Source organism: Corticium candelabrum, chromosome 20 (genome assembly GCF_963422355.1).
Source record: "Corticium candelabrum chromosome 20, ooCorCand1.1, whole genome shotgun sequence".
Taxonomy (NCBI): domain Eukaryota; kingdom Metazoa; phylum Porifera; class Homoscleromorpha; order Homosclerophorida; family Plakinidae; genus Corticium; species Corticium candelabrum.
The window spans coordinates 4,195,845-4,210,010 of NC_085104.1; the positions used below are offsets into that span (position 1 = coordinate 4,195,845).

Here is a 14,166-nt window from a genome sequence, read left to right on the forward strand (position 1 = left end):
CTTTGCAGAAAAATGGAAAATGAGAAATCAGCAGTCGCCGAACACACCTGGTCGAATCAAACATGTAATATGGATTGGGATGGTACACGTATTCTAGCGCATGCATCTACTACATTACAACTTAGGATGAAAGAGGCATTACACATTCAACTTAACCAACAACATCTACTTATCAATAGAAACGAGGGAATGGAACTATCAAAATGTTGCGCAAGTCTCATGAAGACTACAACAACATATCACTAGTCCAAGTTTCATCATTATTGTACATCTTAGTGTAGATAGTTCTGGTCAACTATTGGTTACTTGTATTTATGACATCACAACTACTCCATTGTATTTACTAGTATTTGAATATTTGCCCTGAAGATGGCTGTAGTATAACAGCCGAAACGTCGGCAGAACCTTGCTGTTTAAATATACGTTGGAATCAGAGAACTGTGCTGAAATTTGATCATGCCAACAGAGAACCTCTCACTGAGACTTGATTGCATGTTGTGGACGACTGATCAGAGAAAGGATCTTCAATGAAGTGAGAACAGCTTCTTTCTCTTCTGATCTTGACGATAAAGCTGCTGCTGTCAGCAACAAAGAACACTTCACTATAGTGCTCAGGTTTGTTGACAAGGGACTCAACATCCGGGAAGAGTCTGTTGACTTTGTGGAGTGTCGTAATGGTACAAATGAGCAAGCTCTTGCAACTCTTATCACATCTATCAGAATTGGGCTTAAGCCGGTTTACATTAAAGACGTAAGGAGGTGTTACGTGCTCCTTACATGCTTTGCGTTTTCTTACGTCCTTACGTGTCTGTTCACATAAAAACGCCGAACGCCGAACGCGGAGACGTAAGAACACGTAAAGAGACGCACGAAATAGACTCAGCTTCTATTCATGCGTCTTGCGTCTCGCGTTTTTTATATCAACTTCACTATTTTCTGATGGAAGAACGTGTATTGAGAGCGTTCGCTTGTACCACTGTACTTGGGACATCTCTCATCCGTTGTACAAACACAGGAATGCCAAGAGTGAGGCTTGGCAGAGGATAGCCACTCGTTTGGGTTCAACGGAGAGGGACCTTGCAAAAATGGAAGTATCTAAAAGACTAGTACGTCAGAGAGGTTAAAAAGTGGTGACAAAAAATCTGGAGATCCAGGGCCCCATACGTGTCTAAATGGCCGTTTTTGACTTGCTAATTTTTTGAAAGAGAGTGTCACACCGGCGGTAAATATTGAGAGCTGATCGACGTACTCGCGCACTTGTACAATGCTGTCAAGTATGAAGTACGACATCGAATATGAAAGAATTACAGAAAGACAACTATGAGGATTCCATGGCAAGGCAGCAGGAATAAGACAAGAAAGAAGGAGAACGAACGACAAGTGCACAATGTGTAAGAATTCGAAGGACTGCAGTAATTTCTTGTGTGTGTGTGTGTGTGTGTGTGCGTGCGTGCGTGCGTGCGTGCGTGCGTGCGTGTGTGTGTGTGTGTGTGTGTGTGTGTGTGTGTGTAGAGTAGAATTAGACAATGACCAAAGTAGTCAGAAGGCTCGTGACAGAGCCGATCCCAGCAGACGTCAAGACCAACAGCCTCTGCTGTACACTACCTGCAAGCGACTGTTTAAGTCACAAACAGGGGAAAAAAGACACAATTGCAACAGAGGACAAAATCGCCTAGATCCCCGGGAACGAGCAAAGGCAGGAATCAAGTGAGACAGATGCGGTCGTTTATTCACACGAGAGAGTGACAAGAAAGACATAAATGTCATCAATGTATTTAGATTTGTGACGTATTCACCAGATAGTGACTTCCTTTTCTTACGCTTTTTACGTTTCGCCATCATCCATGTGGATGGGCAGTTGAAGGTTGACGGTTGAAGGAAGGTGTGTGTGTGTGTGTGTGTGTGTGTGTGTGTGTGTGTGTGTGTGTGTGCCTGTCTGTCATTTTTAGAGTATCTGACTTTGTATCCCACAGATAAGCCTATACCAACGTATATGTCCATCGTTCCCTGATCATCACGTTTTACAGTATACATGCCTATCCCCTCGTACATGTCCAAACTTCAATGTGATTAGCAACAGTTTTAAGCTTGTCTGTGGTATTTTACAATATAATATTAAACAGCAAACCCACTCTCAGACTGACAGAGCCAAACGTACAGATAAACAGTCAGTCAATACGAAAGTGTAGACACTCAATCCAAATAGAGATGATTGCCTCTGTGTTTTAATTAAAAGGAAATTGCACACAGCATATATCATAGATACAATTACTATATGTGAAGTACACGAGCACTTACACTTTGCGGACGTCTTTAAGCAGTAATATTACTTTTGACATTTTGCAGTGATGATAGCGTCACAAGAATCGTTGGTCTGCTGACAGGGGACACCGATTCAAGATCGTATGAAGAGCTATCGACAACAACAGCAGAAAGATCACCAACATTGTCAGTAGTGCATGAGCCATCTCCCATCCAGCAAGCGACTCGTGGAGGGAAAAGGCGACGAGTCGATGACGATCCTCTCAACGCTGCAATAGCAGCCAGCATGGCTGCAATGTCCGAGATAAGGCAAGAAAAGGCCAATCAAAATGAATAGACTGAAGAGATTTCCTTTGGCAAGTCAGTTGCCGGGACCCTCTCAAGGCTATCTCCTCCCCAGAAGGCTTGGGCAAAACTGAAAATCCAAGAAGTTCTATTTAACGTTGAGTTTGGTCAGATCAACTAGAAGAATTATATTGTGTGAGTACATATCTCAGTAAATATATATATATATATATATATATATATATATATATATATATACAAAAAAGAATAGATGTCCATTATTACTGTGTTCGTGTGACGATAGCGTGTTGCCAAGAGACAGCACCTAATGGGCAATAAAGTACTCCATGAACTCATTTCTGACCTCTCTAGCATCTCTTGAGTTGCGATTGCTACCAAGCAAGCGTATATCCGGCATATGGCGCAAATCATTCCTCCATTCCCCAGCAACAAAACCTCCAGCTCCGTGTTCACAGTCTAGGTACCCAGGTGGGCAGTAATCACCAGTAGCCACAGATCGAAGATAATTGTGAAGCACACAAGCTGCCTGAGTAATCTGTGTAACTTTTGCAGGTGTAGCAATAATTGTCCTTCGAAAAATCCTCCATCTAGCAGTCATGATGTCAACTGCATTTTCAACAATACGCCGAGCTCTGCTAACGCGGTAGTTGAGTATTCGTTGCTCAATTGGCACATTCTTTCCTGGGAAAGGGTGAAGGTTGGTCTTGAGTGGGAATGTCTCATCGCCAACAAAAACATAGGGGAGAATACGTTCGTTCCTCAAAGCATCAGGTTCTGGTAATTTCAAAACTCCCTACTCCAAAGCTCTTCCAAACGAGCAGTTGGAAACACACCAGCATCCCACTGCCTGCCATTGTCTCCTATATCAATGTATACAAACGATAATTGGCATCCACAACTGCCATTAAGACCACCGAATGTGCCCCTTTGTAGTTGAAATAAGTTGATCCGGCATTTGCTGGAGCTTGCATCACTATATGCTTTCCATCAATTGATCCAAGGCAATGCGGAAAATTCCATGAATTTTGGAAGTCTCTGCTAACACTTTTCCATTCCTCTGCTGCTCAAGGAATTGACAGAACTTCAGGTTGCAGACATTCCCAGATAGCTGACAGTGTCTCGTTCAAAATCTTACAAATCGTTGCTCTCCCCATTCGGAAAGTGTTGGCCAGATCTGCTTGAGAATTTCCTGTTGCTAAATAGCGCAGGGTAATAGACAATCGTTCTCCAGCTGTTATTCCGGTCGGTGGTCCCTAGCTGTCCTATATGCCAACGGATGAATGAGACTTCGTCCTACTCGCTCTAGATGGTCCGTCAAAAACGTCGGCGGTCATTCTCAAATAGCCGATGTGCCACTGGACATCGCCGAGACACATTTCCTGTATCAAATTGTGATAGGCTTCTTGCTGGAGACGTTTGGCAGGAACTGGAGCAACCAATTCTCTCTTCCTTTTCCTCTGTTGTCGTTTTCGACACAACGCAAGCACCAAAATCGAGGTTGCAATCAGTAAAAGAGCTTCTTCATACGACATTGCAATGTGTAGCGTGCTTAAATTACGTTTTGCAAGTCAGAAAGGCTAGCGCGTTAACAAAGAGACGCAAGACGCAAACGCGTTTAATGTAAAAGCAGTTTTAATGTGAACAGAAAAAGGTGCAAGGAGACGCAAAGCTTTGCGTCTTTAATGTAAACCCGGCTTTAGATTTATAACAGCAGAGAGGCCAAGGATACGATGGTGCGGGCAACATGACGAGGCACCTGATAAGCTGTGCGGCTATTATCACTAGATCCTATCCCAAAGAGTTGTATATGCACTGCTCTTCGCACTGCCTCAATTTGTGCGTCGTTGCTACGTCAAAGATTGCAGATGTTAATAATATGTGGGGTACTTCGAAAGGCGGACTTACTTTTCTGCAGCACTCCTGAACGTTAGGCAATGCTAGAGGCGACCATCCACAATGCGCCCGCAGATCTTGTTGCTCCAGAAAAATTGAAGTTGGTAGATCTATGCCGCACGGCCCATCACGACGCTTTAACCACTTTTCAAGACTTATATATACACGTGGTCGCCACATTTGAGCAGATCAGTGATGATAGAAAAGCATGGAGTGATGATGCTGTTTCATAACCTGGATCTCTTCTGCGTTCGATCACTGACTTTGGGATTATTACTGTCCTTTCTCTAGCATCCAATATCATGGCTTACATACAGCCATTGACAATGGCACTGCAAGAAAAAGCTAAAGATACCGTGCAGACCTACGAAAATGCTCTGAACGTGCAGGAGACCTTCCAGAAGAAACGTGTTAGTGTAGACACGTACCAAGAAAAATGGTAGAAAGAAATTAGAGACATATCAGCTAAGGTAAAACGATATTTGTTTTCACGTCTTCTACAGTCGTAGTTACATAAATCGATCCTTTCTATTGTTTTCTATACAAGTTGGTGTGGATGAATTCGCTCCTCGTATTTGTAGTAGACAAACACACCGCTCCAACTTACTGACGGCATCACCGTGCCAGTAAGGTAATCCGAGGTACCTCCGGACAGACTTTTACAATATACCGGCTGTAGCGAGAAAGCTTTGCTCCCGCAATCCAAAACTCTCTCATCCTATAGCAGATCATTGGTGTGTTGTTGACGGCGCTTTTGTTGATCGAAACGAATCTACAAAGGAGGAAGAACTACGAGACGGAGAAGATGTCTGTGTGTGAGGGTGGGATGACTCCGGAAAACTTCCGTTCGTCTCATCTGAAGCTGTCTGGTAAGACTTTAGTGCATGATTATTACTAAAATAGCGAGCGGTAAATGACATGCTGCTGAAATGCAAAAAGTTACGTTTAGATCGACTACGGGCGTTAATAAAATACCACTATTTTACGCACTGTTTCGGTCTCTAGGAGAGTATAATACTTATTCTAACTACAGTGTGGGCACGCCCAAGAATCGACCTCTTCTGGCATATCAGTAAGGCCTGCGTAATCGAGATGATACCATCTCCAGCAGCACTCACACCCCACCCAAGATTGTTGCCTATCGCTGCTGCTGTCTGAGAACGAACCATTACAACCCTGGCATATGTTTTCGTCCTTTTCTTGGATTTGAACTACTATACGGTTTCTTCCTTTCTGTCCTGACGTTTGGAGTGAAGCTTTTCTTCACTTGGTAGACTTTGCAAGTTGCCGTTTGAGATCTTGCTCCTGTATTCTGCTCATGGCCTCCTCGGTGGTGAGAACTTCTCCGTAATGGGATAATTGTAATCTGGAAGATGGCTTTGGCTTCGCTTTTGCTTTTGGGGTTGCACAAACCTGAAAAAGCTTGCCAAAATGATGCTTCAGCTGCATTTTTACACCTTTTGCCGACGCGTTTGTTGTAGGAGGACTCTTTGAAGGTGTTTTTCTGGTAACTGATTCTGCAGGAGCCAACAGTGATCCAGGAACTGCTTCAGCTCTTGGATTGATTAGAGATGCTGTGCTTTGTAGAGAACTTATGGAGGTATCTGATCTCTGTTGGCATTGCCACACCAGTGTGCTGTAATGTACTCTCGACCGCTCCCTCCCATGGTTTCATGTACTGATTTGGTGCCTCTTCTTGCAATGACAAGTTCAGAGAGCAGAGATGTGCAAAAGGCTGTCTCGTCGCAGTTCCAAATTCCTTTGCTCAACTCTGCCCTAGTAAGACGAAATAGCCCTGCTGAGACGACATAGCCCTGCTTCCAGTTTGGAAAATTTCAATCCAACTACTACATCGTCTCCAATCGCTCACGACTCAATACAAACGAATATCCCTGTCACTCTGATAGCCCTCCGAGAAGAAGACGAAGCGTCTACAGGAGGCAGCCATCTTGAGGATCTACCACCACCATCTGGGATAAAGAGGTTAGATACACGTGACATAACTAATAGATCTAACATAGACATAAGCGCAGTCATAACATCGACTAGCGTTACTCTTCCACCGATACAAATTCCATCTATACAAATACCACTCGTATTACCAACTATTATGTCAAAAACAATGTCTACGGTATCTACCTCAATCGCCACAACAACATCAACGACATTGCCTGTTGTGACGACATCTCTTATCGGCAATATATTATCAACAGGTGTATCGACGCCGTCATGTATACTATCTTCCGCTGCAAACACCACACGGACGGCCGATACCAACAATATTGTATCGGCTCCGTCGAATATACCATCTCTTGCTACTAACACCACACGAACGGCCGATACCAACAACATTATAGTAACAACAACCACAACAACCACAACAACAACGGAAGCAACAGAAGTTAACACCACAACCAGACCACCTGAGAGACGGAGTGCTCCCCCTGGGGCTAACAACCCACCCCCACCCCCATTTCCCAATTCTAATCCTGACCGGATGAGCCACTTCTCAAGGAGGATCTAGAAGACCTAATGTTAGGTTCGGTAAGATCTAGTCATCATGCCACATTTTTTAGGAACTGTCAAGAACAACAACTTATGCCCACAGGCCTCAAAATCCATAAACCACCAGCTGTGATGGCTATAGAGACGAGACGATGACAGTCACCGACAATGGAAAACGAGTTACCTTTTCAACTAATAAGGATAACCACAACTGTCCTCACCAATATTTTTTAGATACGGCGACGGGATATTACCAACCGGCACCGATCCCGAACACGCTACCACCATGGGTACCGACAACGTATCGACCGATGCCACAGTATTTTCCGGCGATACCGACACAACCAATGATACCAACCACAACAAATTTACCACCTACAGAATACCCATACGGCCTTATAACAGGTCACATGCCCGCAGGACCCGGTATCAACACCGCCTATGCCGGCCACCTGTGGGGTCCAAGGTGGTAAACCTATCTAACTGTAATCTATCAACGGCGGAATTGTCACTATTAGACAAAGGCCTGACGTTTATCCCGCAAACATATACAACTGGGAATAAACAACTACTAAAAGACTTCGATGATTTTGCAAGAACACTGCGTATTCAATATCTGTACCACGACTCTCCGAATACAATATACGATCCGTTTAGACTTAAATCGACACGTCCCTATCTCAATAGTGGTAACAAGATCTTAGAAACTTATATTAACAACACAAGAAGCCAACTCTACCAACTACACTCAACAAGACCAAAGAGGGATAATTTAACACCTTCCGAGAGGCGAGCACTCGTAAGTATACAAAAAAGAACCGACATTATAATAAAGAAGGCTGATAAAGGAAATTGCGTTACCGTAGAAGATACTCAAGACTATATAAGAACGGCGGAGAAACATCTTTCCGACGAGACAAAATACGAACAATTACCATTTAACACCACCGATATTACATATGACAAGATACAATCAACTGTCCTATCCCATTATTTACTCCGCAATCTCACACGAACGCAATTCCAATACGTAAGCCGACCCAAAGAACACTGCCGTACTCAACTTTTCTACACACTTAAGAAGATACATAAAGACACGCCCGAAATACGACCTATAGTCAGCGGTTGCTTAGGACCTACGGAACTGATAAGCGCCATCACTGACTATTATTTACAACCAATTCTTCAGGAAACGCAAACCTACTTGAAAGATACGGGCCACATTCTCTCTCTTCTACGGCAACAGGAAATCAATGAACATTCATATCTCGTCACAATAGACGTTGTGGGTCTATATCCCTCCATCCCACATGACGAAGGCATAAAGATCGTTTCTAATCAAGTCCAAGAACACTATAAAAACAAGGGACTAACCGATATGATACGCGACTTTCTAACTCACATCCTTAAAGATAACGTCTTTCAATTTAACAACAAATATTACAGACAAATACACGGAACAGCAATGGGGACGAAAGCAGCCCCGACATATGCTTGTCTCTACATGTGGGACTTGGAGATCGATTTCTTTAAAGCCAGAATATTAAAACCTAAACCAACATTATGGTATCGTTACATTGATGATATCATAATGATTTGGGATGATAGCCACGAAGAACTAATGGACTTTCTGGAAGAACTTAATCATTTCAATCCCCACATAAAATATACATGGACAATCTCGCAGATGCAAGTAACATTCCTCGATCTCGACCTTAACTGATTTGGTGCCTCTTCTTGCAATGACAAGTTCAGAGGGCAGAGATGTGCAAAAGGCTGTCTCGTCGCAGTTCCAAATTCCTTTGCTCAACTCTGCCCTAGTGAGACGAAATAGCCCTGCTGAGACGACATAGCCCTGTTTCCAGTTTGGAAAATTTCAATCCAACTACTACATCGTCTCCAATCGCTCACGACTCAATACAAACGAATATCCCTGTCACTCTGATAGCCCTCCGAGAAGAAGACGAAGCGTCTACTGGAGGCAGCCATCTTGAGGATCTACCACCACCATCTGGGATAAAGAGGTTAGATACACGTGACATAACTAATAGATCTAACATAGACATAAGCGCAGTCATAACATCGACTAGCGTTACTCTTCCACCGATACAAATTCCATCTATACAAATACCACTCGTATTACCAACTATTATGTCAAAAACAATGTCTACGGTATCGACCTCAATCGCCACAACAACATCAACGACATTGCCTGTTGTGACGACATCTCTTATCGGCAATATATTATCAACAGGTGTGTAGACGCCGTCATGTATACCATCTTCCGCTACAAACACCACACGGACGGCCGATACCAACAATATTGTATCGGCCTTGTCGAATATACCATCTCTTGCTATTAACACCACACGGACGGCCGATACCAACAACATTATAGTAACGACAACAACAACAACGACAACAACAACAACAGAAGCAACAGAAGTTAACACCACAACCAGACCACCTGAGAGACGGAGTGCTCCTCCTGGGGCTAACCCCCCATTTCCCAACCCTAACCCTAACCCTAACCCTAAGTCTGAACTACATTGGTCAGAGTAGCCCTATCGATGGGCACAACCATTTCCTGCAGCACAAGGCAAGACAAGGCTTTTTCTGATTCCTCTGCGTATGTGAGGACAGTGGACAGTCCTCCAAAGCGCTTCTTGCTTGTCCCGTATGATGCTACCTTTCTTCTCCTTTAGATCTGGTAGAGCATTTCGTAGAGCTTCGTCTAAGAACTTGTTTTTTGCTCCTTTAGGTTTGTAGTGTCGCACCATGGTCAAGCAATGAGTAGAGTTACTTCTGAGTACAGATCGATAGCGTGTTAACACGTAGAATGCTTCGATTGCACCCTAGCTACACTGTTTTGTGGTTTTTGATCTATATCACAGCGCTTAGTGGTAGTGTGCAATTGGGTTCAAGTTGTGTAAGTGGTGTAAAGGGCTGGAATAACAAGGTTCAGCGACCACAATGCGCCCGCTGCGTAGTAACAAGTCCTTAAATACTAACCCTGAGCCATAACAACGAGGCTACAAGCAACTTAATCGCTGTCTGAGGAAAGGTCAAAGGGCGACCGATGTGCGGTTACAATTGGAAATGGATTGCGTATCATCGTCAAGAACGCAGTGCAAGATTGTGGTCACGTGCCTGGAGATACCCGTGTCCGGATTTACCCCGGATTACCTTACTACAATTTGGTCGAGACCATCAAGTTGTTGGATGAAGTCGTCAGCCACATGAAAAACTCTTTACAACACAACATAGCTTAGCAGTTAAAGGTACGTCGTTAGTCCCATCAGTATTCGTTAGGTGTCCAGAGTCGCCCAGACGTAATACCTTGGAGGTAGAAAAGAGTATGGGGCTGAACTATCATCAGGTAGATTTCGTCCTGGAACGATTCGAGCGTAACTAGATGTCTGGCAATGTGCTGTCGGCAAATGCAGCCCATATGATGTTCCTCGAACCCCAACAGAAGCTCTACATTCCTCAAGTGGCATGATTGTTAACTAGATTTGCCATTTGCTGTTATTAATCTGCACTTGGACGGTAACGACGTGCTCCTACTCCAGGGTCTGAAAGTTACCTAAGAAGCAGACTGCACGATGAACCAAGTACGTTTAGCTGGGTTGGCAGTGCTCCACACGCCTGCGACTTGACTGCCATGTAGATGACGTGATCAAGATCTTTGCCAGACAGAACAGCAAGAGCATCATGCAACCTAACCCTAGAGACTCAGAGAGAACAACTGAGTCTGCATAAGTGAATTCATGAAAGATGTCACGGCACACCCTACATGGTCTTGTTTCTATTCTTTTTCGAACGGCAACCCTACGTCTTTCTCATTTTTTCAAAATGTTTTTGTACTTTTTATATTTATGTGGTATACTAGTTGTAATGTATCAGTAGGTGGCGCCTCGCATTGGTGTGTGTGTGTGTGTGTGTGTGTGTGTGTGTGTGTGTGTGTGTGTGTGTGTGTGTGTGTGTGTGTGTGTGTGTGTTTGTGTCCGTAGGGCCAGACGGTCTTGCTGCTGAGTTCTATCAAAAAAGAGGTTCTGTTTTTGGGAAGAAGTTGTCAATATCATTTATTGCATATGGGATACAGAGATAATAACCAATGAGCTAAAGGATGCTAACATAATTCTAATCTTCAAGAGAAAAGAGATAAAGCAGACTGTACAAACTGGCGAGAAATTTCACTATTGCCCATTGCTGGGAAGTACTATCAAGAATACTGCAAATTGACTAACAAAATCAATCGCGGAGGATATTCTCCGAGTCTCAATGTGGCTTCCGTGAGGGAAGAAGCACAACTGACATGGTGCTTACTCTAAGACAACTACAGGAAAAGTACAGAACGGCAAAAACCGTTGTATATGGTGTTTATCGACGTGACAAGGCTTTTGACTCAGTTAATCGTGAAGCTCTCTGGCAAATTCTGGAAAGATTGGGTTGTCCATCCAAGTTTGTCCATTTGATTGAACAATTACATGAAGGAATGTCAGCAAGAGTAATCTATGGTAGGGGAAAATCAGGGATTTTATGTGCAAACTGGAGTGAAACAGGATTGTGTTCAGGCACCAACTTTATTTGCTCTCTTCCTTGCAGCAATGTTAACAGAAATGAATCATTATGTAGGAGATCGAGGTGTGTCTGTACAGTATCGTATAGATGGCAAATTCTGCAACATTCGGAGATTTGTGGCAAAAACCAAGACATCAATTACAAGGGTTCGTGAGTTACTACATGCAGATAACTGTGCTCCTGTAGCACACTCTGCTGAAGAAATGCAACACACAGTTTCCTGCTTCAACGATGCCGCTGTCAGCTGTGGCTTACAAATTAATATAAAAAAGGTTTGTTTCAACCTGCTCCAGGAGCAGGAACAACAGCTGATGATATCTCTGTTTTCGGAAAAGCCTTAAAGAAAGTACCTACATTTTCTTATCTTGGTAGTGTCATCTCTGATGATTGCACCGTAAATAATGACATTGCTACACGCTTGCAAAAAGCAAACAGATCATACGGTGCACTTCAAAAGAGGCTGTGGAGTCAAAGCGGTATCAAAGTAAAAACTAAAGTCAAAGTATACAAGGCAGTCATTCTTACAATTCGTTTATATGAGTCACAATCATGAACGCCTTACCTGAGAAACATTAAAGAACTTGAAAATTCCATGTTCGTAGTCTGCGTCGTATCTTGCGAATTCATTGGAGTGAAAGAGTGTCAAATAGTGAGGTTCTGAAACGATCTGGCATAACCGAGATTGAACGTATGATAACAAAAGAACAACTACAATGGGTCGGTCGTGCCACAAGAATGAATGACAGAAGGCTACCAAAGCAAGTGTTCAATGGACAGTTGTCAAATGCTAAGAGAAGAACTGGGGAAAAAACTTAGATATAAAGACATGTTGCGTCATCATCTGCATAGTGTGGGCATCAATCAGGACAATTGGGAGTCACTGATGTCTGATCGTTTGGTTTGGAGGAAGAAAGTGTCAACTGGTCTGAATCTGCTTCGGAAGCCTTCATTGGAGGTTGGGCCAGCACCCTGCACTATCTTCCACATCACGACAATCGCGTGCGTCATCTTTGTGATATTTACTGTCCGCTGATGCTAATCACCACTCAAATCGCCAGGGGCTTGACAACATCTCTCGAAGATCTTCACTGTAATTTTAGCGACACCACCAAACTGATTTCATCTGTTTCAAAGCTACCAGACAATCCTAAGAAACTTCAGGCAAGACTTCAAAAGACAAAGAAACAATCACTTTTTAACAACCTTCTTGAACGATGTAAAGATAGTCGTTATCAATCAAGAATACAGGGTTGTGGAGGTCCCAATTCAGGGATGTGGTTAGATGCTATGCCGAGCTCGCACCACTTCATTCTCAGCAATGATGATTTTCTCAACGCTGTTTGTCTGCCGCTCGGAAGAGCAATTCCTAGCTTACAATCCTTGAATCACTGTATTCCACAGTGTGGTCCAAAAGTGGATATCAAAGCCTATCATGCTGTTACATGTAAGTGGGGTAGAGGCCCTATTCATCGGCACGATGCCGTATTGGACTGTTTTTTTAAATGTCAAAGGTTCTGGGATTCAATTATCGCAAGCAGCTACCTGCCCAGTTTACTAACAAACAGTGGCCTGACATAGCCATATATAACTACAAGGATGGAAAGAATCTTCTTTTAGATCTGAACATCACACATTCGTGGGCAAAACGATCTCTTCGCTCAGGCAGCAGTACGCCAGGCTTTACAGAAACGGAAAGGGAAAAGGAAAAAGGATGGGAAGTATCTCGCCAAATCATCAAGCCTTGGATACTTGTTTCGACCCTTAGCGTTGAAGATGTTTGGTCGTTGGGGAAACAAAGCAGAAGAACTGTTGCAAGAGTTTTCTAACCGCTCTCTGTCTTCGTTAGGCATGAGTTCGGGCGAATTCAAGCAATACTGGCGACGAAGGATAGCGGTGTGTCTCCAAACATACAACTCTGCTATTGTAAAGAACAAAGTGGCAACTATAGTTAGCCACAGTAGCTTTGACTTTACGTAATTACCTAGTGTGGTAGGTAGCATGCTGTGCTACTTGCCTCTTTTGTAATAGTTATAGTAACGGACATGTTTAGCTTTCGATTGCATTTTAGACGTAGCTTCTATTTTATTTGCCTAGTACTATGTATGTGTTGAAAAATATTTCAAAGAGAGAGAGAGAGAGAGAGAGAGAGAGAGAGAGAGAGAGAGAACAAGAAAACAGAAAACGAGCTAAATATTCGTGTAAGGTTGTATTATCATCCGGGTAGTTAGAGAGAGAGAGAGTGGGGGTTCCCGGTTGTGTGTTGGCGGTCGTGCAGTAGTCGCGTGTGTGTTGGCCAATAGACGGGAAACGTGAGTGCGAGTGGTGCAGTTAGCCTTGTGTGGCGCGAACAGCATTACATTTGGGGGCCTGTCCGGGAGAGTGACGTCGTACACGAGCGGCAGAAGAGTGCTGTCAGCAGACTCAAGCGGAGCAGCTGAAATCGTCAAGCGTAGCAGTACGTAAGTGTGGAACGAAACAGTGAGCGAGACAGACTGTTTCGTCGGGTGCACTAGGAATCACGCGCAGTTCACGCGGGAGTCACGTGCTGTTCTAGAACGTTCGTGGGCGTGGTAACAGACACACCTTGATCGCGTTGTGAAGGGAGAAACCGTCCTG

General features: G+C 43.7%; 2 protein-coding genes across 2 annotated transcripts in view; both read left to right on the forward strand.

Moving 5' to 3' along the window:
* Window positions 1–2,599, forward strand: part of LOC134195422 (zinc finger protein 862-like) — a 6,253-nt gene extending 3,654 nt beyond the window's left edge. The window contains exons 3-4 of the mRNA XM_062664446.1: window positions 629–759; window positions 2,347–2,599. Of these exons, the coding sequence (XP_062520430.1) occupies window positions 629–759; window positions 2,347–2,599 (384 nt within the window). The remainder of the gene's footprint in view (window positions 1–628; window positions 760–2,346) is intronic.
* A 4,653-nt stretch (window positions 2,600–7,252) lies between these two features.
* Window positions 7,253–8,689, forward strand: LOC134195423 (uncharacterized). Its single transcript, XM_062664447.1, has one exon. It carries the CDS (start codon window positions 7,253–7,255, stop codon window positions 8,687–8,689), a length of 1,437 nt encoding a protein of 478 aa, XP_062520431.1.
* The last annotated feature ends 5,477 nt before the right edge of the window (window positions 8,690–14,166 follow it).